The 26,558-nt window shown below is 35.3% G+C and overlaps 1 protein-coding gene across 1 annotated transcript in view; it reads left to right on the top strand.

The window, feature by feature from the left end:
* GRM3 (glutamate metabotropic receptor 3) overlaps window positions 1-25,814 on the top strand; it is a 250,803-nt gene extending 224,989 nt beyond the window's left edge. The window contains exons 3-5 of the mRNA XM_053719755.1: window positions 14,457-15,523; window positions 18,679-18,853; window positions 25,738-25,814. Coding sequence (XP_053575730.1) covers window positions 14,457-15,523; window positions 18,679-18,853; window positions 25,738-25,814 — 1,319 coding nt within the window. The remainder of the gene's footprint in view (window positions 1-14,456; window positions 15,524-18,678; window positions 18,854-25,737) is intronic.
* Window positions 25,815-26,558: the final 744 nt, after the last annotated feature.

Here is a 26,558-nt window from a genome sequence, read left to right as displayed (position 1 = left end):
TATTTTGTTGGTGTCTATTGTGCTCATAAGTGTTATTATATCTTATATCGTGATCTCTATAATTGTTAAATTGATTCCTGTTATTAGAGTAGTTATTATTCGAATGATCCCTATTAGATCTCGAATGATTGTCTTTTAAATTGTATTGATTTCTGTGTGAACTGTGTGTTGTATTATAATTATAATTATTTCGTGATGCAATTCTGTCTCTAAAATGGTCTTTTTGTGAATTATCCCTAATAACTCTAATAACAGGAATCAATTTAACAATTATAGAGATCACGATATAAGATATAATAACACTTATGAGCACAATAGACACCAACAAAATAGGGAAATTTTTCACCAAAGAAATGAAAATCAATATAACCACAATGAATATAGGGGATCGAACCAACATAGAACAGAATATAATCATTACTCCAATCACTCTAATCACTATAAAAATTCACATTCACCAAAAGATAAAAGAGACAAAAGAGAAGATCAACAAGTTACAAATAAAGTAAGACATGAACAAGACTCACATCACCCTTTTCAACAGAACACATACAAAGAGAGACACAAAATAGGAACAAACCACACACCGACCAAACAAGGCTGGATACACCCCAACAAATATTCTCCACTTCGCACAGACAGAACAAATCAAAAGAAAAGAGACAGGACACCAGATCTTTCAGAGGAACAAGAGGTAGAAGGGGTAAAACACAGAAGAAGGAGCCAGAGAGACTAGGCATTCATAATATCTCATCACAAACGATAACTGAACAAGAAAAAAACATTCTATCTAAAGGCTTAAAATTTATACCCACCCAGAGTGTTAATACATTTCAATTATTCATTGATGCACAGAAATTTATCAGGAATTTGACAGTTAAAAGATTTTTTGCCAGGAAAGATACACTAAGTAAAATCCAAGATAATTCTCAAGCAAATAGGGAACCAAGAACTTACTTTAAAAAACCCTCCACTTTCTATCCCAGCCACTGTAAGGGCCCAAACATAGAAGTATTTGGCAAATTAATCCTAAAAGACATAGAAAAAATTGAGGCAAAACCCAAGTATTTCAATTTAAACAAACAAGAAAATGAGATTTACAAAAATTTAAATAAAAGGGAAGATATTATCATCAAGGAAGCGGATAAGGGGGGAAGTATAGTAATAATGGACCGCAGCTACTATATGGAGGAAGCAAATAGAATCTTATCAGACACAAAAACTTATCAAATTTTGAAAAATAACCCAAAAAGAACATTCACTTCAGAACTAAATGAGATCCTATCACAAGCTTTAGCTAGAAATATTATTTCTCAAGATGAATTTATGTTTTTAAACAAAGTAGAATCCAAGACTCCTATTTTTTACTTCATCCCCAAATTACACAAGGATCCACTTAGACCTCCAGGGAGGCCCATAATTAGTGGGATAGATTCCCTTACATGTAATTTATCTGCCTTTATAGATCATCTGTTACAGCCCTATGCTCAAACAGCAAGATCATACCTTAAAGACACTAAACAGGTATTAAATATACTCAAAGACACGAAATGGGAATCAGAATATTCATGGCTAACAATGGATGTAACATCTTTATACTCCATCATTGATCACAAAAAAGGTATAGCAGCCATAAAATGGAAACTTGAACAAGATGAAAATTTATCCACAGAATTACTAGAATTTATTTTAATATCAATAGAGTTCATTTTGAAACATAATTTCTTTTGGTTCGATAATAAACAGTATCTTCAGATATGTGGCACCGCCATGGGCACCAGATTCGCCCCAAGCTACGCCAATATTTACATGGACCACTTTGAACACACCTATGTATGGTCATGTGGCGTGGCTGGGGTGGGTCTGGTGTCCTGGCGACGCTACATAGATGATGTTCTATGTATTTGGAACAAGGACGAGACTGCATCAAATAACTTTGTCTCTTATTTGAATGAAAATAATATGGGTATAATACTAACACCTGAATTTAATAAAACTCACATTAATTTTCTAGACTTAACAATTTTTGTTGAAGCAGGAAATATACACACTAGGACCTTTTTCAAAAGCTGTGACATGAACACTTATATAAGGAGAGATAGTGAACACCATCCAACCTGGCTAAAAGCAATCCCTAAAGGACAATTTCTCCGTATACGAAGAAATTGTGATACCACAGATGATTTCAATACCCAATCTAAGATAATTAAAGAAAGATTTGAGCAAAAAGGCTATGACAGCAACACATTAGAACAAGATAGAGTTGAAGTGGGAAACAGGAATCGAGATTCTTTAATACTGGACACTGACAAAAAAAGTACCAATAATCCAAATTTTCCAAGATTCATTACCACATACAATAGTGGACATAAACAGATCAAACATATTATAAATCAACATTGGAATGTTTTAAAAAATGATGAATACTTAAATAATATCATTCCAAACAAACCTTTGATAACTTTCAGGAAGGGAACAAACTTCAAACAAAAATTGGCACCTTCCCTTATCAAGGGGATGAAGCCACCTAAACCTATCCAAATTGCCAATTTAACAGGATTTTATACATGTGGACATTGTAAAGCATGCAACTACACTAAAAAGACACATAAGACATTCACTTCTTCAGTAACAAACAAATCATACACAATAAAAGATTTCATCACTTGCAAAACCAAAAATATAATATATTTACTTCAGTGTAATTGTCAGATTCAATATTTAGGACAAACTTCAAGATTTGCTAAAACTCGTATATTAGAACATCTTAATAAAATTGAAAAAGAAAAAGAAGATCATGGTGTCCCTTTACACTATAATAATTGTCCTCTATACGATAAAAAACATCTATCATGGATAGGTATAGAGAAGGTTTCATTACACTGGAGAGGGGGAGAGATAGAAAAAGAACTCAATAAAAGAGAATTATGGTGGATACACACATTAAAAACATATGGACATTATGGTTTAAATAAAGATATTAGAGTGGCAGCATTCATATAATTTATTTTATTTTCATTTTTATTTTATTTTTATTTAATATATTTAATAGATCATTTTATTCTGTTTAGGTTTCAGTATATTTCAAATAGTCTAATATTTATCCCAATTACATATACAATATTACTGTGATTTTGTTCAGGAATTATATGTGAAGATAAATTTATATTTGATGGCAAAATTTATATTTGATGGCAAAATTTATACTTGATGGCGAAATTTATATTTAAAATTTATATTTGATGGCAAAGTTTATATATTTGATGGCAACATCGATATTCGAGTGCATGTTGCACTAAGAAATTGAAAAGGTTGTAACCCAAGATTTTTGTGAAATATTATCACGAAGTTGTCTATGTCTGTAATATATATGATTCAAAGTGACTCGCACTTTTCATTCCATACTCCCTAGAGAATCCAAAACACTGGCTATCAATGGAACATAGTAAAATGTCGCTCACAGAGAGATTGGTCAATCCGAGACATGTGACACGGAACTTATTGGACAAACCGGAGCCAAGCCTTTACATACGAAGCATTGAAAACAACGCTCTATACCTGATTGATGAGAACATGTGACCACGCATCATCTGGCGGACCTGAAAAGAAACTGCTTAAAACCAGGACTTGAAAGGGAACTTTATTTTTCTCCTCTCTGATTGGCCAAAAAGCTTTTTTTCATTTATACCAATCCGATTTGACAAATTATTGAGAGTTCAAGCGCCAAAAGCTTAAATACAAAACAAATAAATATCATTCTCAAAACACAATCGGATTGGAATAAATACAAAATTAAAATGTTTTATTTGTGAGTCCTATTCCGGTGTTTACCACCGGAACAGGAACAATGATTACCTGTATAAATACACCTGTAAACACTCCAAAGGCAGCACTTCCAATTGTTTTTACTGCTCTTGAAAAAGACGACACTGTCGTTGAAACGCGTAGAGCCAAGATAAATAAGAGCATTTTATCATGTTTTAATAAATATTTGTTTTTTACCACAACAAGTATTTTTGCTGCCTTTTTGGAAGTAATTTCAAACCAAACAATACGTTCTGAGGAGCCGGATTCCGAAATTTATCGGAGTGAGTATATTGCACTTTTTATCAAGCAAAAGATTCAATTACCTGCAGTGCAATTTTCATTATCCACAGACACAAATACAGTGTGGAAATTGGAAAAATTGGGAAAGTTGAAACAGAAAAACCTTTCGAAGAAGCTGAACTCTGAATTTTTCGGAGTGCGTATACTGCACATTAATTTGTTGTTAACTTCTGCAAATCACAAGCCAAGTTTCTCTTCCTTCAGTGTGTACGTCCATATACACGAGATTCAAGATCAGCGCCTCTATATATCCGATTCAGGTTCAATCTTAGGCAGTAGGAGCATTAATCAAATTAGTTAGTGTCCAATTTGCCTTTTTTAAATTCTGCATAGTTAGTAACTTAGGAAACTATCCATCGGTGGCACATTCCTCAATTTTGTAACCTGACCAGGATATCTGAAAGCAACATTTTTTAAAAAGTCCTCAAAATCTCTTAAGCTACCTTTTGTGGTTTAGGTTTTTATGCATACAGCTCAAAAACTCTCCCACCTATACTCAAAAATGCTAGTTAATTGGTACTGATGGCCAATCATTCTTCAATATTTACACACATCCTCCTATCCCGCCATTTTGTATTGCCGCAAGATCTCAAATCAGCCAAACTTACTCGCCCCAGTTCAATTTCTACTCTTCAATGGCTTGCAGAATAGTGGAAATTTTTAGCCCTGAAAAAAATATTTAGGTTTGTCCAACAGTAAAGTAGTGAGAATTTTGCATACAAACCTATAAGGAACTGATCCTTAAAGGGACATGAAACCCAAAATTTTTCTTTCATTATTCAAATAGAGAATACAATTTTGAACAACTTTCCATTTTACTTCTAATATTTAATTTGCTTCCTTCTCTTGTTATCATTTTCTGAAAGGCTTATCTAGGCAAGTTCATGAGCAGCAGATAGTTTCTAGCTGTTGATTTGGTGGCTGCATATATATATTGAATGTGATTGGCTCACCCATGTGTTCAGTAGTAGTGCCTGTTTGCTCCTTCAACAAATGATACCAAGAGAATGAAACAGATTAGATAATAGAAGTAAATTAGAAAGTTGTTTAAAATTGTATTCTCTATCTGAATCATGAAAGAAAAATATAAGGGTTTCATGTACCTTTAAGGCTAATTATTCAGACACACACTTTTTGTTAGTTTTAGGGCTCCATTTGCCATTCAGCTGTGAGATGAGGATCACTGCCATGAACCTTGTCAGCCTAGCCTTGCTGCAAACGGCAGCAGTAAGCTGCCTGCATTTAATAATGCCGCCCTTTGCTTGCGCTCGGCTAATCGCGCACAAGAGGGGGCTGTCAATCATCCCAATACGATCAGGAAGATTTAAATCTGCCACCTATAGTGTCACAGAGCGGTTAAGTAGTAGTGCTCTTAAGACTGTTGTTACTTAACTAGCGTTTCAGGCTCAACGCCTGGGCTCAAAAGCTGCTATCACAGCTTGATAAATTGAGCCCTTAACATTCAAATAAACAGCTTTAAAGAAATACTAAAGTCAAAATAAAACTTTCCGGATTCAGAAAGAGCACACAATTGTAAACAACTTCCCAACTCACTTCCATTATCAACAAGTGCACAATCTTTTTTTATGCTCACTTTCTGATTCACCAGATCCTACTGAGCATGTGCAAGAATTTACAGAATATAAGTATATGCATTTTGTGATTGGATAATGGCTATCACGTGATGCACAGGGGAAGGAAAATTTAACTAAGTTTGACCTTTGTAAGGAAAACATCTACTACTCATTTGAAATCCAGACTGAGCTTTTGTGTTGTATTTGTATTATGCATTCGTTAACTATGAAATTCTGCTGTATTTAAAGGGACAGTCTACATCTTAGTCATCTTAAAGTCTTAGCTTAGATTAGGCTGCTAATAGCCTCCTGCACATTTTCAATATCATGTAGCAGAAATGGTAAAAAGGTTATTTTAAAATGAATATTGTTTCTGGCATTTTCAAATGTCTGCCAAGCTCAGTCCACTGATGACATCATGATCTGGGCTGCATATGGCATCCAATCACAAAAGGCTCACTAGTTGAATTCAACAGACTGTCAATGTTATTCAGCAGAGTCTAGATGCAGCCGAGATCGTGCTAACTTTTTTACTGTTCCTGCTTCATGATATAGAAAATGTGCAGGAGGCTATTTGCAGCTTAATCTAAGGTAAGACTTTAAGATGACCAAGGTGCAGACTGTCACTTTAATATTCTTTTAACTTAACCCCTTTATGCAAAATATGTTTACATGTTTAAATAGTGCTCTTTCATATGCATGCACACATTTTTTAGAGGTTACTGTACATTATGCTTACAATAATAAAAATATACACTAAAACTATTTCTCTGCAAGGATAGGGTTACTTTCCTTGCAACAGGTTGTTCTCTGGCTGATTAAGACATCTCCAACACTTCTATCTATTGGTGGACAGGTACATAAAGATAAAAAAAAAAAGTTTTCTTAGCATATAAAACGTTCTCTTTTAGATGTAACAAAAATAATTTAATGTCCCTTTAAAATGATCCTGAACCGTTGTTTGGTATGAAAAGTACAGAGAATTTATTGCCCTTTCTCCTACTGTAAATTCTTGAAGGGAAGCAGCTTACATTTAGGTAAAAGATAGTGCAACACTGTCTGGATAATGGAAGCATTTATCGTTGGAATAAGAGTTTATGACATAAAAATATCTATAGCTTTATAAGTAATGGCAGTCTCTGCACCCCAGGAAGCAACTTTAAGTGTTTCTATTTATCACCTGATGTCTGCACCTACTGTTAAGAATAATGTTGTTTTTTTAGTACATGCTAACATCTAAAAGGTTTTTGAAAAAATAGATATTGGAGTTTAATGATAATAAGCTAGATATTTTGAATGGAAAAGGATAAAATAATATATCTTTTTCCCTACAAAATAACCTTGAGCTACCTTAGCAAACAGTTACAAAATAGAAGTTTGGATTTTTTTGTTTCTAAAAGATTTAAGAGATTTAAGCTGAATAAGGGAATGAAAAAGAGAGTGAGAGATCAATATAGAGAGAAAAAAAGTGTGTGTGAGGGAGAAAAAAGGAGAGAGAAAGTGTGTGTGAGGGAGAAAAAAGGAGAGAGAAAGTGTGTGTGAGGGAGAAAAAAGGAGAGAGAAAGTGTGTGTGAGGGAGAAAAAAGGAGAGAGAAAGTGTGTGAGGAAGGAAAAAAGGAGAGAGAAAGTGTGTGAGGAGGGAAAAAAGGAGAGAGAAAGTGTGTGTTTGTGAGGGTAAAAAAGGAGAGAGAAAGTTGTGAGGAGGGTAAAAAAGGAGAGAGAAAGTGTGTGAGGAGTAGGAATGGGCGAATGTTTCTAAAAATTCGAAATTTAAAACGAATTTTGATACATTCGTTCGTTCGAATCGAATTTCGAATGTTTATATAACATTCTAACATTCTATTTTCGAATTTTTGTTTTCGAATTTTTCAATAAAATTCGAAAATATTTGTTCGAATAATAGAATGTTTAGCTATGAATTCATTCAATTTCAAAATGTAATATTCGAATTCAAATGTGACATTCGAATTTGAATGTGACATTCAAATTTGAAATAGTATTTCTAGTCTTCAACTGTGTTTAATAAATGTAATATTCGAATTTGAATGCTACATTCAAATTCGAATGTCACATTCGAATTTGAAATAGTATTTCTAGTCTAATACTGTGTTTTAAATGTGATATTCGATTCGCATGTGATATTCGATTCGAATGTGACATTCGAATTCGAAATAGTATTTCTAGTCTAATACTGTGTTTTATAAATGTAATATTTGAATTCGATTGTAACATTCGATTCGAATGTGATATTCAATTTGAATGTGACATTCGAAATACTGTTTCTAGTCTACAATTGTGTTTTATAAATGTAATATTTGATTTCGAATGTAATATTCAAATGTAAGATTAGAATTCGAATGTGACATTCGAATTCGAATGTGACATTCGAATTCGAATGTGACATTCGAAAACTGTAAATAACATTCGAAAATCGAATTTTTAAGGATATTCGTTCTTATCAACATTCTATTATGTAAATCGAATTTCTACAATAACATTCGTTCTAACATTCGAATTCGGATATAAACACATTCGCCCATCCCTAGTGAGGAGGGAAAAAAGGAGAGAGAAGGTGTGTGTTTGTGAGGGTAAAAAAGGAGAGAGAAAGTGTGTGAGGAGGGAAAAAAGGAGAGAGAAGGTGTTTGTTTGTGAGGGTAAAAAAAGGAGAAAGTGTGTGAGGAAGGAAAAAAGGAGAGAGAAGGTGTGTGTTTGTGAGGGTAAAAAAAGGAGAAAGTGTGTGAGGAAGGAAAAAAGGAGAGAGAAGGTGTGTGTTTGTGAGGGTAAAAAAGGAGAGAGAAAGTGTGTGAGGAGGGAAAAAAGGAGAGAGAAGGTGTGTGTTTGTGAGGGTAAAAAAGGAGAGAGAAGGTGTGTGTTTGTGAGGGTAAAAAAGGAGAGAGAAAGTGTGTGAGGAGGGAAAAAAGGAGAGAGAAGGTGTGTGTTTGTGAGGGTAAAAAAGGAGAGAGAAAGTGTGTGATGAGGGAAAAAAGGAGAGAGGAGGTGTGTGTTTGTGAGGGTAAAAAAAGGAGAAAGTGTGTGAGGAAGGAAAAAAGGAGAGAGAAGGTGTGTGTGTGTGAGGGAGAAAAAAAAGGAGAGCGAAAGTAGGTGTGAGGGAGAAGAAAAGAGAAAGTGTGTGTGAGGGAGAAAAGGAAAATAGAGAGGGGTATGTTTATTAAAGTGTGGACGGACATGATACAATGTAGTGTATCATGTCCGCGGCACATCAATAAATGCTGACAGCATACTCTGTCAGCATTTATCATTGCACCAGCAGTTCTTGTGTGTGTCAATCGACCCTTTAGTATTCGATCGAGTTGATTTCTGTCTGCCGCCTCAAAGCAGCTGCTTCATAACTTCTGTTATAATGATAAATTGACCCCAGAAAGTGTGTGAGGGAGAAAAAAAGTAGAGAAAGTGTGTGTGGGGGAGAAAAAAAAGGAGAGACAAAGGGGCATATTTATCAAGGTTTGGCGGACCTGATCTGACACTGTGGATCAGGTCCGCCAGATCTCGCTGAATACGACGAGCAATACGCTCGCCGTATTCAGCATTGAACCAGCAGCTCACAAGAGCTGCTAATGCTACGTCGCCCCCTGTAGACCTCCGGCCAATCAGCCGCCAGCATGGGGGTGTCAATCAACCCGATCGTACTCGATCGGGTTGTATTGTGGTGATGTATGTCCGCCTGCTCAGAGCAGGTGGACAGGTTATGGAGCAGCGGTCTTTGTGACCGCTGCTTCATAACTGCGGTTTCTGGCGAGTCTGAAGACTCACCAGAAACAGGGGCCATCAAGCTCCATACGGACCTTGTTAAATAGAGCCCAAAGTGTGTGTGAGGAAGAAAAAAAGGAGAAAGTGTCTGTGAGGAGAAAAAAGGAGAGAGAAAGTGTGTGTGAGGGAGAAAAAAGGAGAGAGAAAGTGTGTGTGAGGGAGAAAAAAGGAGAAAGAAAGTGTGTGTGAGAGGGAGAAAAAAGGAGAGAGAAAGTATGTGTGAGGGAGAAAAAAGGAGAGAGAAAGTGTGTGTGAGGGAGAAAAAAGGAGAAAGTGTCTGTGAGGGACAAAAAAGGAGAGAGAAAGTGTGTGTGGGGGAGAAAAAAGAGAGAAAGTGTGTGTGAGGGAGAAAAAAAGGAGAGAGAAAGTGTGTGTGAGGGAGAAAAAAGGAGAGAGAAAGTGTGTGTGAGGGAGAAAAAAGGAGAGAGAAAGTGTATGTGAGGGAGAAAAAAAGGAGAGAAAAATTGTGTGTGAGGGAGAAAAAAGAAGAGAGAATGTGTGTGTGAGGGAGAAATAAAGGAGAGAGAAAGTGTGTGTGAGGGAGAAAAAAAGGAGAGAAAAAGTGTCTGTGAGGGAGAAAAAAGGAGAGAGAAAGTGTATGTGAGGGAGAAAAAAAGGATTGAGAAAGTGTATGTGAGGGAGAAAAAAAGGAGAGAGAAAGTGTATGTGAGGGAGAAAAAAAGGAGAGAAAAAGTGTGTGTGATGGAGAAAAAAGGAGAGAGAAAGTGTGTGTGAGGGAGAAAAAAAAGGAGAGAAAAAGTGTCTGTGAGGGAGAAAAAAGGAGAGAGAAAGAGTGTGTGAGGGAGAAAAAAAGGAGAAAGTGTCTGTGAGGGAGAAAAAAGGAGAGATAAAGTGTGTGCGAAGGAGAAAAAATGGAGAGAGAAAGTGTGTGAGAGAGAGAAGGAAAGAAGGAACGGGAAGAAAAGAAAAGAAAGAAAGAAAGGAAATTAACAAGAAAAGACAAAGAAAGAAATATGCAGCTCATGGAGAATTGGTTTCATAAAGAATTGTTGGAGATTTAGTTGTTATATTCCATTTTTTGTGAAAATTATTTACTGATGTGCCTTTTAAAACAGCACAAAACAGTTTTCATTTAACCCCTTAATGCCAGCTAATAAACCAGAAAAAATAAAAGAAACCGGTACAAAGTTTTGATGTAAACACCTGCTGTAAAAGTTAATTTAATTTGAAGGCCAGGTTCAGATCATGGGAGACTGAATTTGCTGCTAGGCACGCCCCTCAGTCCGATTCTTGCTTTCGTCAAAGGGGGCTGCAGGACGCCATATAAGGTAGGACCGCCCATGCCATCCTTATGGCATTGAAGCCCAGAGGGCATGGATTGTCCGAACAGCGTGAAGGAGTTAACTTAAAAAATAAACAAAACAGTTTTTAAAACTTAAGTTAGAGGTTAAAATTTAACAATTATGTATTATTCAAAATTATAAATTAAATAACACAGCTTGTTAACTTAAAGTGATGGTAAGCTTTTCATGTTTTAAAATCAGGTCTGGAATCTAAGATGCACTGTAACTTACTTTTTAATCTAGCCATGCCATTCCAATATCCTGCGCTCCGGCCGTCAACTTCAAAACTCAATTTTATTTTTTCAGCTAACGGTTTGAACTGTTCTCCATTTTTTTTTTATCTGAAGGGCTGATTGTAGAACAGTTCAAATTGTTAGCTCACAAAAAATATGAGTTGTAAGTGGGCAGCCAGAGCGCGGGTATTAGAATAGCACAGCTAGATTAAAAAATAAGTTACAGTGCATCTTTATCAGAAGTGATCAATTAAAGTCCCTGTAAAATATCTCTTAGATTCTGGACCTGATATGAAAACATTTAACATTTACCATCACTTTAAAGGGGCAGGAATCTTAATTTTTCTTTGTGTTTTATTTTTAGTTTATACCTTTCTAATGGTTGATAAGGAATTTAATATTACAAGTAAACATGACCAAAAAAAACTATTTTTATGGTATTTTTTTATTGTGTTTCCACCTGCACACAATTAAATGCCATGATAGTGTTATGTTTAGTTCAAAGGTTATTCTCAGCTACTTTATGCTGGGCTTCCTAATATTGAGAAGTTTGTAAGAGTAATTTAATCAAAAGACATGCACTACATTTGACTGTTCCTGAAAAAGATGTTCTACAAGATGAAAAAAAATATATAAAATAAAAATAAGTGAGTTCTTAATGTGTGTTATGATTGATGTTTTCTTGAAGAAACATTAGATTCCTTTATAGATACCCATGCCCTGGTGTGATATACACTTCAAAAAAATTTGTCAGAGAGAATAAAATGCAATTTTCAGTTACATGTCTCGTAATTGTATGCTTTGTGTGACACAGGCCTTGAGACATATACCTTAACAATGTTAAGTACCATATTATTGATCTTCAGAAGGTCAGTGTTCTAAGCTACAGTTTAATCTTTTTCTTAAATATGGTATTGAAGCCATCAGACCACAATTCGCAGCTGAAAGAGCGAAAGCGAGCTAAAATCTATATGATCAAAAGGGTTATAAATGGCAGCTTACACAGTGACGTTTAATATATTATTTTTGATAATGTATGATCTAGTTTGCAATCTATAGTGTCATTACTTTTTGTTCAAAGAGTTTTTTTTATTATTCATCTTGAATGTCATTTTAACTAACAAAATACTATAAAATCTTTTTTATATATATATTAAATAATGTTCAAAAAATCTGTCTTCTTCATATTAGCTTTTTTTTAGTAAGCCTAAGAATGGAATGTGTAAATTGAACCTTAAAGCTTGACAATATGTACAAGGTCAATATTTGATAGTCCTCTCTATTGGTTAAAAGGCTAGGAACTATCGGCACACAGGGCAAACTCATGGAAAGGGCAGTTTGACCTTTAGTAGGAGGGGGTAGTTTTTGTCCATGTCAAGAAAAGGTTGTCCTTTTTTCCCACCTTTATTTAGAGTTAAGCAAAAGTCAGAGGGGGTTCTACAGTAGGCCATAACATATGGGGAAGTAAAAAGTTAAAAACAAAACTAAATATCACAGTTTTTTGATAGTGAGTACCTATGTAAAAAAATATAAATATAGTACAAAAGCGATTGGGGAATGTGCCATACCTCACCTAAAATATTAGGCTTACTAGACTTAATAATAGAGTAGAAACGCAAGCTTGAAAAGAATGCCTACCACTAACATGTGAGGCCTTTATCAAGACTCTTATTAGTTCAGATATTAGTATTGTATAAATAGAAAATGTATCCAATAGTGAAAAACCTCTGGTTATGAGTTCCAAACAAACAAACCGAAACAACTTCTGTAGTCCAAAACAGTTCCGGTAATACAGAAGTCACTTCGGTTTGTTTGGTGGGAAATCTTAACTGGATGTGTTTCACTATTAGATAACTTTTTATTCAAACAAGGATTTTTTTACATACATATTGGCATTATATTTATATATTTGACATACTTAAGCCATTAGAGGTGCTCCTATTCCCACATATATACAGTATACCATGCTATATCATCATACCCTTACCATACTATATTAGTTTTTTAGGTTTAGTATTCATTTACTTCTGAAGTAATTAAACAAGAATTGATCAAATAAAAACAAGATCTAATAACAAGATCTATCAAGGGGTCACAATCTAAAGTTAGAGGGTAGCAGATTCGGGAGAAATTTAAGGAAGCATTTTTTTACAGAAAGGGTGGTGGATTCATGGAATGAACTTCCATTTGAGGTGGTCAACACAAAGACTGTAAAGGAATTTAAAAATGCCTGGGACATGCATAAGGCTATCCTAAGGAAAAAGTAACATGTAATATGGGTAGACTATATACCTGTGTGTGTGTGTGTATATGTATATATATATATATATATATATATATATATATATATATATATATATATATATATATGAATTCAACAATTTGACTTTGAAATAAACATGCAGTGGTTAATACATGTTTAATCTTCTGCAATGTAAAAAAAAAATCTTTTTTGACTTTTTTGGCAATAAACCTTTTAAAAAGTGTTCCTACTGAAATAAAATCCAGCACATGCTTATAAAACTTTAAATCTTGTACAACTTGAATGAAAAACTAAAAAGTCAGCAGTCTCTTCATAATTAGTCTACAGTTTGTTTGTATGTATATACTGTATGTATGTATTTTTAGTTATTTATTTTAATGCTGGAGAAAGTAATTGAAATGGTTTCTTGCAGATATATGCTGAGATTAAGGGAACTGTTGTGGGCAATGTGTACTACTGCATGCTAAAGATGTAGTTTTTCTAAGGCTAAGGACTATAACTGCCCATGTCTTACTGATAAGTTAACAATGAAAGAACAGGAAAAGTGTCTAGAAAAAACATTGATGTATGGAGCAATTTAAAAACTAGCAATTAGGACACTAAAGTCAAAATGTTAAAAATAATTGCTAAAAAAAAAAAAAGTATATGAATCCACTAAATGTAAAACCACGTAATAATTTTCAGAAATCTAACTTAAAGGGACATGAAACCCACATTTTTTCTTTCATGATTTAGAAAGAGAATGCAATTTTAAACATCTTTCTAATTTACTTCTATTATCTCATTTGTTTTATTCTCTTGATATTCTTTGCTGAAAAGCATATGTAGATATGCTCCGTAGCTGCTGATTGGTTGCTGCACATAGAAGCCTCGTGTGATTGGCTCACCCATGTGCATTGCTTTTTCTTCAACTGAGGATAACTAAAAAAATTAAGCAAAATAAATAATAGAAGTAAATTGTAATGTTGTTTAAATTAGTATTCTTTATCTGAATCATGAAAGAAAGATTTGGGGTTTAGTGGCCCTTTAAGTTTCCCGAGTTTTAATTGCTAGTTTCAGCCTTTAAACGATTTCTTAGTGGGTTGCGGTATTCAGATAATTCTGATAAGCAAAATCAGCATTAAAATGGAGCAAATTATAATATACTAATAAGGTTTATTAATCATTTAATGAATATGCATTTCTGTTTTTCCATTTATTTTGACAGCACCATTCACCCCGTCAAGCAACACAAATAGCATTGTCAAATTTGATGCCTATGGAGATGGAATTGGTTTATACAATGTATTCAATTTTCAGCATAACAATGGCAAATACTCCTACCTTAAAATTGGTCAGTGGGCAGAAACCCTGTCATTGGAAGTAGATGTAATACAGTGGTCGAAGAGTTTGGTTCCAACATCCCAATGCAGTGACCCATGTGCTCCCAATGAAATGAAGAATATGCAGCCAGGAGATGTATGTTGTTGGATTTGCATTCCTTGTGAAACATATGAATATCTGGTGGATGAGTTCACTTGCAGCGATTGTGGGCATGGAAAATGGCCAACTGCTGACTTAACAAGCTGTTTTGATTTACCAGAAGACTATATTAAATGGGAAGATGCCTGGGCAATTGGACCAGTGACTATTGCATGTCTTGGCTTTGTGTGCACATTCCTGGTTGGGGGAGTATTTGTCAAACACAACAGTACTCCCCTGGTGAAGGCATCAGGTCGTGAGCTCTGCTATATTCTTTTAATTGGCGTGTTTATGTGTTACTGTATGACCTTTTTCTTTATTGCCAAACCTTCCCCAGTCATATGCACCCTTCGACGATTGGGACTTGGAACTTCCTTTGTAGTCTGCTATTCAGCTCTTCTAACAAAAACAAACCGCATTGCCAGAATATTCAGTGGTGTAAAGGATGGAGCCCAAAGACCAAAGTTTATCAGCCCCAAATCTCAAGTCATTATATGCCTGAGTCTCATCTCAATTCAAATTATCATTGTTTGTGTGTGGCTTGTGTTGGAGTTCCCTGGTACAAGACGGTACACAGTTCCTGAAAAAAGGGAAACTGTTATATTAAAATGCAATGTTAAAGATTCCAGTATGTTAATCTCATTAACATATGATGTGGTCCTAGTTATCTTATGTACTGTTTATGCCTTCAAAACAAGGAAGTGCCCAGAAAATTTCAATGAAGCCAAGTTTATTGGATTTACAATGTACACTACCTGCATTATCTGGCTTGCTTTCCTGCCTATATTCTATGTCACGTCAAGTGATTACAGAGTAAGTTGTATGATATGTAACATTCTAATTTATATGCTGTACTTTTGTACATTTCTAAGGATCATATATGCATTTTTGTCACTGCAGTACTATTTAAGTGGGAAGAAAAAGTTGATAACAAAACTGAGTTAGATACCTTTTGTTAAGCTACATAGAAAGATAAATGAGAACTCCTAGAATACTGTGTTTCATCCAAACCATACCACATTTGAATAAGAGACTGAACAGTCTTGAAAATTTCCAATGTTTTTCTACTTAGCCAGTTTACACATCTTTTAATAAACTCTTACATTAGTCCTAGAAATACAGTCATTACTCTTTTCCTAAAATTGTTATTGTCAATTAACACTTAAGTAATTTATTTCTGTAAACATGAACACTTGCTGATTTACATTGATTTTGATTTATCCACTTTACCCCAAAAGCACTCAAAGTGATAAGCATACAAGAATCATATTTTAAAGTTGTATGATAATACACAATAAAATGCACAATACGGATCAGAAACATTTTTGCTACATATGTTTTAGGAAAAATGCTTTTAATAAAAGCTATCCACCTTTCATTATCTTTTACAATTAACTAAACATACAAAGCCTCTGTCCAAATGTTGCTTGCAGTCACTTTGACAGCTTGCACCTGCTCAAAGAGCTTGTGATGATGTTAATCACATTGGTGATGGCTCAAGTGGTAAGCTGTTGATAATGGTGTGTGTACAGTAAAAGAGTACTTTCACTAGAAGCATTTTTGGTTTTACATATTTATTACAGAACTATTTGTAACTAAAAAATGTAAATTGATGTACACCTTTAACAATAATTGGCATTTTGTTCATAATATCTACTATTATCTGTTTTAATGGTACTCACTTTATTAGCCAATGAAGAATGAAAAACTTTGTTGGTCATAACGACATTTAAATCTATGTCTATGATTTAAAAACAAACAGGCGCTGTACTTGACCAATTTACCAACTGAGCCATCTCACTTATTTATGATCACAAGGTTTTTCCCTGTTATGTACAGGAATATGTTCTCTCCATTGTTGAAGCATAGATCATTTCCCGTAGAGCTTACTGGGGGGGGGGGGGGGACTCAGTAGCATGTTTGTATATTCCTGTACTCATTCTTGGCATCTTCAACATCCCTCTTGACAATCCCACTGCCTCCTTTGCAAAACAACTTCTGCAACTCACTTCCTCTTTGGATTTGTCACAATGGACTGATTCTTCCACTCACAAAGACGGTCACTCCTTTGACCTGATCTTTAGCTATCAACGTACTTCAAACGCATCTCAAATGTCACAAACTCCCCTTTTCCTCTTTCTGACCACCATCTCCTCCCTTGCAACATACCATCTCTCCCTCCTTCTACTCCTCACATCAAACTTCAGAGAAGCATTATGTCATTAGATCAGCAACAGCTTTCTAATTCCCTCAAACCTCTCCTCTCATCCTTCTCCTCCTTTTCCTGTCCTGACCAATCTATCTGCCACTATAATTCCACCCTTACATCCATCCTTGACAATCTGGCCCTTCTTACCATAGCTCGTAAATCACACACTCATCCTCAGCCCTGGCATATTCCTCTGACACGGTACCTACGCAGATGTTCCCGTACTGCTGAGCGGCACTGGAGAAAATGTTGGAGTTCAGCAGATTTTCTTTATTACAAATTCATCTTGAACTCCTACTATTCTGCCCTTAATCTCTTTAAGCAACATTACTTCTCTACTCTTATCTGTACTCTTTCTTCAAACCCAAAACATCTGTTCTCCACTTTCAATACTCTTCTCTGCCCACCCCCACTTCCTAATACAACTTCTCTGTCAGCTCAAGACTTTGCCAGCCACTTCAATAACAAAATCGACTCCATCAGAAACTAAATCAGCTCTCAACATACTTCCATTCTCTCACCCCCTCAAACGCTCGCAAATCAACCACAAACCACATAGCCATAAATTTAGTTTCTGCACTTATACTGCACTCCCATCTCACTACCTGTCCCCTTGACCATATCCTCTCACAGCTACCCCCTCCCTCTCTTCCACCCTTACCCCTATACTCACACACATTTTCAACCTCTCCCTCAGCACCGGTATATTTCCATCATCTCTGAAACATGCACTGGTCACACCTATCCTCAAAAAACCTTCCCTTGATCTAACCTCCCCATCCAACTACTGCCCTATTTCCCTCCTCCCTTTTGCCTCAAAGCTTCTCGAAAAGCTAGTATATGCATACCTATCCCACTTCCTTACATTAAACTCCCTCCTTGACCTACTGCCATCTGGATTTCATCGCCAAAACTCCACAGAAACAGCAATTGTTAAGGTTACCAATGACCTACTTACAGCAAAATCAAAAGGCCACTTCTCTCTGATTATCCTCCTTGATCTGTCGGCAGCCTTTGATACTGTTGACCACACTCTTTGGCTCCAAATCCTCCAATCCTTCGGCATCTGTGACACAGCTCTCTCGTGGTTCTCTTCTTACCTGTCAAACTGTACCTTTTGTGTAGCCTTCTCTGGGGCCTCCTCTGCCCCGTCACCACTTTCGGGGTACTGCAAGGTTCTGTTCTTGGTCCCTTCTCTTCTCAATCTACACATCATCATTAGGTTCCCTAATTAAGTCCCACGGTTTCCTATATCATTTGCATGCTGACGACACCCAAATCTACTTCTTTGCACCAGACCTATCTCCTTCCTTGCTACCCCCCACACATTTCCTTCTATGGCTGTATCTATATCTATTGTAGTTTTGGTGCAATGCAAAAGTGCACAGGGATTATTTGCTGGAGCATGCCTAGAAGCTGTGAACTTAGTTAAAATACAATGGCTGTGTCTAAACACTGATAAGGGTGGGTGGAGCTGGCTGCTCTAGGCAGCTTACCTATGTAATTCATTTTGCTTATTTTTGAAAATTATTTTAAAATAATTGCCAGCAATTTTTAAACAATTTTTTTATGCAAACTATTTTTAATTAATTAGCCCTTTTAGGATATGCACAGATCTCAAGCTGTTTTATGTCCCTTTAACTTTAATTAACATTTAGAACATTACATGTTAACATCCATATCAGATAAATAGCTCTGCAGAACAAACTAGCAAGAAGTTACCTATCATTTTATCTTCAGCTATTCTTTCTTCTTACAGGTCCAGACTACAACCATGTGCATCTCAGTTAGTCTGAGTGGTTTTGTAGTGTTAGGTTGTCTTTTTGCACCGAAGGTCCACATTATCTTGTTCCAGCCACAAAAGAATGTTGTTACTCACAGACTTCATCTAAACAGATTCAGCGTCAGTGGAACAGCAACAACGCATTCCCAGTGTAAGTAATTATCACTAATAAATATATTTGGTTGTCAAATCAGAGCATTTTAATTACAATATCCCTTATCAATAGGCAAGGAATAAAGCCTGATGTAATATAGTATACTAAAATCTTTCTTTTATTATAGAAATGTCTTTACAATTATTTTTATCCAATATTATATACAAATAAAACTGTTTGTTACATGTTTTTCTTCCAACTATTAATTGTGCCCTTGTCTGCCAGAGAAAACAACACTTTGTAGCATATGGGTTAAGAACTTAACTTTTTTCAATAAATTTAATGTGCCCTCAGCTTCTAACAAAAAAAAGTTGTGGCAAAAGGAGTTGTGTATTTAGTTCATCCTAAAAAGGAAGAGCCAATTATTTCCTGATCTTAGTATATTGCACAACACTGGTAAGTTCTGCTTCAGTGCTGTAAAAGCAGTAAAAAAAACGGCCAGCACTCATGGAGCGTAAAATAAAATCCTTTATTCAAACAGAATGGGAGCGTGACACACTATTACTAAGTGCCCGGTGTAGGCACGAAACGCGTCAGTGAATCATTTATGTCACGCTCCCGTTCTGTTTGAATAAAGGATTTTATGTTATGCTTCATAAGTGCTGCCTGTTTTCTCTTTATGCTGTGGATTTTCAGAAGGCTCATCTGCTTCGGTCACACCCCGCAGCAGCATAGGAATTGTAGTCTTCCTCTCCCTGTTTCAAGTTCCAGTATCGAGAGGTGTGTGAGCAACAAGGCGCTAGTGACAAACAATGGCAACATTATCTGATTGGTTGTGCATCCTGTCCCTCATGGACACATGAACCAATCAGATAATGCAATAACGGCCCAGGGTAGATACACTGCAGAGAGCTGTATTCTAATCAGAGCCTCGGGCGCCCCAACTGCCTCTGGGAACCTAGCTATGGGTCCCACCCCCACTACCTGTTTTTGCAGGATCTCGGTTTGTCCTGCAGTGTGTTGTTAGCTCCTAGTGTTTCAGCCGTACTTTGTAGCAACAGTGTTTGGTTTGCTGTAAAAGCAGTGTTGGTCTCAGGATGTAGATGACGTGAGTTTTAAAGTAATATTCTCATGCAAAAAAATACACACCCATTAGTGAATATAATGTGTGCATTACTGATCCCAGCGTTGTGTTTAACCCCTAATATAATAGTGTATATATACAATTAGAATTTTATAGTCAAATCTAGTCTACTGGTTATAATCCTGCTTTTCTGAAGAAAAATATGTATCTATTACAAAAAAAAAAAGTTCTAATAATATATGACATCTAAAATGTGACTGTACAGTGCAGAATAATAGATCTCTGGTCCAATTAACAAAAAAAATTGGTGTGATTTTATTTAGAAAATGATAATAAAGTCATCATAAAAGGGAAATTTGTTTCATTTTCTACCATGATTGGAAAAAAAGTATGCTGTCACTTTTCTAATATATATCGTACAATTAATGTAATATAATAAAATACATCATTTATAATAAAGTCAGGCGACAGAAGACAAAATTCTATATTATACACCATAGACTGCACATCTACAGCTAATGAATAATCAGACTTTAGCATTGAAATTGTAAATATATACAGTATATATAATATATCTTACATAATCATGACTCATATGCAGAATTTAGATATTCCAGCTGCCCTTTAGTTTAATGCACAAAGCTCAAATAAGTTAGATTTTTATATTACCCATACCCAAGTGTTACCTCTGTATTTAACTGGTTTCAGTATTAAATGGACAGTCTAGACCCAATACATAATTTGATTACTTATAGTTACATAACAGACAAGCACCTTGCAACTGGTCCCACATCTATAAACTTGTAAGAAGTACATGAAACTTTTAAATATTTATTGTTTGTTAGGTGCCGAAGATGGCCACCAAGCCCCGCCCACCTATTGCGTGTATATTTTGGTATGTTTTAAGTTTCTCCAATCATGATCGACTCTTAAATAAGTTTTATTACTCGCACACGCTGATTTGTGCATGAGCAATTTGAAATACTGAAAAATATTATATGTGCACTGGTAAACTGTTATACAAGAAAGCAGCTAACTGGACAAGAAGAAAGCTGGTGGAGCTTGGTGGCCATTTTCGGCTCTAATGATCATTATTAAAAAGTTTTAAGTACTTCTTACAAGCTTTTAGATGTGGAACCTGTTGCAAGATGCTTGTCTGGTATGTAACAATAACTAATAAAGAGTAAGTATTGGGTCTAGACCAGTGTTTCTCAACTCCAGTCCTCAGGACTCTTAAAGGGACAGTCAACACCAGAATTTCTGTTGTTTAAAAAGATAGCTAATCCCTTTATTACCCATTCCCCAGTTTTGCACAACCAACACTGTTATAATAATATGCTTGTTACCTCTGTGATTACCTTGTATCTAAGCCTCTGCAGACTGCCCCCTTATTTCAGTTTATTTGACAGACTTGCATTTTAGCCAATCAGTGCTCACTCCTCTGTAAATTCACGTGCGTGAGCTCAATGTTATCTATGTGAAACACATGAACTAATGCCCTCTAGTGGTGGAAAATGGTCAAAATGCTTTCAGATTAGAGGTGGCCTTCAAGGTCTTAGAAATTAGCATATGAATCTCCTAGATTTAGCTTTCAACTAAGAATACCAAGAGAACAAAGCAAAATTGGTGATAAAAGTAAATTGGCAAGTCTAGTCCAAAATAAACTTTCCTGATTCAGATAGAGAATGTCATTTTAAACAATTTTCAAATTTACTTTTATCACCAATTTTGTTTGTTCTCTTGGTATTCTTAGTTGAAAGCTAAACCTAGGAGGTTCATAAGCTAATTTTAAAGCCCTTGAAGGCCGCCTCTTCTCTCAGGGAATTTTGACAGTTTTTCACCACTAGTGTTAGTTCATGTGTGTCATATAGATAACACTGTGCTCACACACGTGGAGTTCAGGTGAGCCAGCTCTGATTGGCTAAAATGGATGTCTGTCAAAAGAACTGAAATAAGGGGGCAGTTTGTAGAGGCTTAGATACAAGGTAATCACAGAGATAAAAAAGAGTATTTATATAACTGTTGGTTGTGCAAAACTAGGGAATGGGTAATAAAGGGATTATCTATCTTTCTAAACAATAAAAATTCTGGTGTAGACTGTCTCTTTAAAATTACATGCCCTATCTGAATCATAAAAGGTTTTTTTTTACTTGACTGTCCCTTTAACAGGCCAGATATTCATTATATCTTAACTACTAGAGCACAGGTGAAATAATTAGCTGATTGGTAACCATGGTTACTAACCTGCTCTCACCTTTCAGATGATTATTTCACCTGTGCTCTAGTTAAGATATAATTAATATCTGGCCTGAGTAAGGGTCCTGAGGACTGGAGTTGAGAAACACTGATCTAGACTGTCCCTTTAAGTAAATGCATTGCCAGGCACTATTTTTCTTTAAAGAAGTGTATTTAGACATCATTGCAACCTGAATTTCCACTTCTAATAGTCTGATAATAATCTAAACTCTAGAAATGAAAAGCCTGTAATTGCTTGTTGTATATTTCTGCTGAAAATCATTCTAATCATATTGACTCATTAGCATCAGAAGACTGATTTAAAGTGAATGTAAATTTAGATTCTAAGTGCCCGGTTTTTAAAAATTCGATTAAAAACAGGGGCACTTTAATTCATCGAAATTAACATTTCACTCCTGCTGTGAAAAAAAACTTACCTTTTAATCTCCACAGCAGCTCCAGCTTCCTCCGCCCGTTGCAAAGCCTCTTCCTGGGTCTAAAATGAGGAATCCGGCTTCCTCCAATCATGGCTTTGAATCAGACGCTGATTCCCCTGGGGGGGGAAGCCGTGATTGGAGGATAACCTATCCATCCTTTCTGACGTCAGAAATGGCTTGCAACAATCAGAGGAAGCTGGAGCTGCTGTGAAGATTAAAAAGTAAGTATTTTTCACAACAGGAGTGAAATATAAATTTTGATGAATTAAAGTGCCCCTGTTTTTAATCAATTTTTTTAAAAATACGGGCACTTTAGCATCAAAATTGACATTCACTTTAATCCATTGCTTATGTTTAGATATAAGGAACATAATTCTAAGGAGTGGCCATTGCCCTCCTCTTGCTCCATCATCCAGACACTTGTGCCTATTGCACAAGTATCTTACACAGAAGACATTGCATTTGGACATTTGAATCTCCCATTTACGCACCAGTTAAGGGGGCATGAAACACAACTTTTTTATTTCATGATTCAAACAAAGCATATGATTTTAAACAACTTTCCAATTTTCTTCTGTTATCTAAAATGCTTCATTCTCTTGGTATCCTTAGTTTAAAAGCATATCTAGATAGGCTCATGAGCAGCAATGCATTACTGGGAGGTAACTGCTGATTTGTGGCTGCACAAAAATGCCAATTTTCATTGGTTCACCAGATGTTTCAGGTAGCTCCCAGTAGCGCATAAATGCTCCTTCAATAAAGGTTACCATGAGATTGAAGCAAATTGGATAAAATAAGTAAATTGGAAGTTTATTAAAATCACATGCTCTATGTGAATCATGAAAAATAAGAAAAAAGAAAAATGTTGGGTTTCATCTCTCTTTAAATAGCAATTTTTGTAAACCCTTTTTATTTGACAACTATTGTAAATCAACATTTTCAAAACTTAAGAACAATTCAGGGGTCTCATTAATTATCATAAGTTGCTTTATTGTATTCAATAGGTATATCTGGATCATCCAGCCTTTTTACTTTGCTTTTCAGTACCATGACATAGACTAAATTCTGTAATAAGGAGCTTGTCAATAAGAACTTTCATTTCCAGCTAATGTTTTCCTAGCAACCTTTATTGCCACAGAAAAGTACCAATATAGGAAAGTTCAAATCAATATGATGCTTTAACCTGCAGGGACAGTAATCTCCATTAAGTTGCAAGCAGAATAATAAAACTTATGAGAAAGATCAGACCAGAAGCAAAGATTTTAGTATTTATCTCATCTCCCTAAACCTTTAGAAAATCAATTCTGGCATTTTGGTACCAATTCTTTCAGAACATGAACAGTTTAATGCCAAAAAAGTACAACTTTTACATTAATAAAACATAAGATCATAAATCCAGTCACTTGGATTGTAAAAATTTGTCAGTTTCTTTAACCCCTGCGTTGCCAGAGAAGACTGCAAATCAAATCCCTCCTTTTTAGAAGAGTTTTACCCTTTGTTCAGACATTTGTTTTAGACACAGAAAAAGTTCTGGTCTCTTTTTTATTCTGGAACATATTTAACACTGATTATTAAAATAACAAAATAATTAATATAATGCAGATATATTAAATTGTGACAGTGCCATTTGGTGGAAAATCAAATTAATGCCTCCATACATTTATGATATTTGACCCCGACCTAGGTAAAAGATGTAGGCGGAGTCTGAAGGCAAGATTTGTACACTTTGGGGGTGGGATCTGGAGGGTTGAAAATTCCAGGGCGGGGTTTTAGGAAAGAGGGACAGTAGAGATTCCTCTTCAGGACTGTACTGCAAACTCCAAGATACCTGAGAAGTATGAAGGAGGTTAAGTCTAATGATTAAAGAGACAGTGTAGGGACAGTGTAGGTACTACCACATGGGTGCAGCAAATTATGAATAGTATATTAGATTATCATGGAAGAAACAGTAATGTTCAGTTTAAAGTAATGTATCTATATAGACTAATCCTAAAACAAGTTAATACACCACCATATTTGTATTAATATTTAATACTTACCTCCACACATAAATAAATGTCACACATTTTCTGGACAATCATTAACTAAAGTAATTTCTGCAGCTCCCTTTCCCCTAATTATGTCATATTTTTGCTTACTAGGGAAACCTGGACACTAAAACCCAACCCCAGATTTTTCAAATCTACCAGTGACTCCACCTCCACCAAATCTCAGACACAACTTTGCAAATTGTTTTTGTATTGGAGTGGCTGCCATGGAATCAAACTTCTGTATAATCTTAAAAAACAGAACCAGAAATACTTCAGTATCTTCAAAAAGTAACTGGCACAAATCCCATTCATTCTTTATTTGTTCCAACGTGTAACACAAGCAACAGGAACGTTTCAATACACAATCACTAGAAAGTGGAGAAAACTCAGTTGTCAGCATTTTATAAACTTTGAAAAGTTCAAAAGGATTATTAGCTTTAATAAAAAAAAAGTAAAAAGCTCAACGCGTTTCAGCAGTAATATCCACCTTTTTCAAGAGCCAAAGTTAGTCGCAGTTATAGTTTAAAGGATCTGCTCTCCTTCTAGTTCTCTTTTATTTTTTAAGATTATATAGAAGGAGCTTATTACTTGATTCCCAGAAGGGTCAGCACCGCCATTCCAATAAAAGGAAGTTACATTAACGGTTTCAGTAGAGACCTAAGCAGAAATCGACTTCAGTTAAAAGAAAGTATTTAGTTGTCATTTTTAAGTATTGTCATTTGTTCTTCTTTGTAAAGGGACATGAAACCCAAACATTTTCTTTCATGATTCAGATCGATCATACGGTTGTAAACAACGTTCCAATTTAATTCTATTATCAATTTTGCTTCATTCCTTTGTTATCCTTTCTTGAAGGATCATACATGTGTAACTGGGAGATAGCTGAAAACACCAGTAAGCCAATCACAAGAGAAATATACTGTATATATGCAGCCACTAATCAGCAGCTAGCTCCCAGCTTCTAACAAAGGATACCAAGAAAACAAAGCTAATTAGATAAAAGAAGTACATTGGAAATTTGTTTAAAATTGTATTCTCTATCTGAATCATGAAGGGTTTTATGTTCACGTTTTTCAACCTCGCAAATGTTAGAAAGTATTATAAGATGTTGGAATGACCTTGCAACAACTAACGCCATGCTCTTGCTTTTTCCAGCCTCAGCAAGTGCACATTACACACCGACCATTTGCAACGGAGGAGAAGTTCTTGATTCCACAACATCATCGTTATAAATGTGATCAATATTTCTGTCCTACAGGATTTTAGACTGTTAGATAATATGCACTTGTAGTGCAGTTACGTATTTTTTTTTTTAGAAAAAAATAATATTTTTGAGGACTGTAAAATGATGTTCTAGACCTTTTTAGATTGATTTTAATAACCACCATTGTTCACCGATTTAGAGAACATGTAAATAAGGTACATTCTCTACACAATTTACTGTGTCCGCTAAGCAGTGATAGATTAATTTATGGCTTACGCCATTTGGTAAAAAAGTTATTTACTTTCCTAAGAAGTTTTTTTGTTTTCTTTTGTAAATTAGGGTATTGTTGTAACCAATTTTTTAGAATGAATTTCTGTTACATACGCTAACATCGTCTGTAACAGGTTTGTGTTTTTGCACAAAAACAGCAGTATTAATGTAAAGATGCCAGTCGTAAAGCCTTTTCGAAGGTTTATAGCATGTTTTATTCTTGGTAGTTTCAACTGTTTTTTTGCACTGATGTAAGATCCGCTGGATAGCTAAAACGGAACATTGAATGTAACGTAATGACTATACCCTGAGTAAGACTCACAGCGAATAACATTACAACATTAACAATGGAGAAATTGTATTTGGTTTATTGAAAGGGAAACTATAGTTATTGCTGCCATTTTTAAATTGTTCAGTATTAAAAAGGCATTGTAAACAAAACAAACAATTAAAAACATTTTAAAAATATTTTATGGGATGAAAGGTTAAGTTGATGCTGATT

The sequence above is a fragment of the Bombina bombina genome, chromosome 6, assembly GCF_027579735.1.
Source record: "Bombina bombina isolate aBomBom1 chromosome 6, aBomBom1.pri, whole genome shotgun sequence".
NCBI classification, from domain to species: domain Eukaryota; kingdom Metazoa; phylum Chordata; class Amphibia; order Anura; family Bombinatoridae; genus Bombina; species Bombina bombina.
Note: the sequence above shows the minus strand (reverse complement) of the source record. Positions and strands in the feature narration are given on the sequence as shown.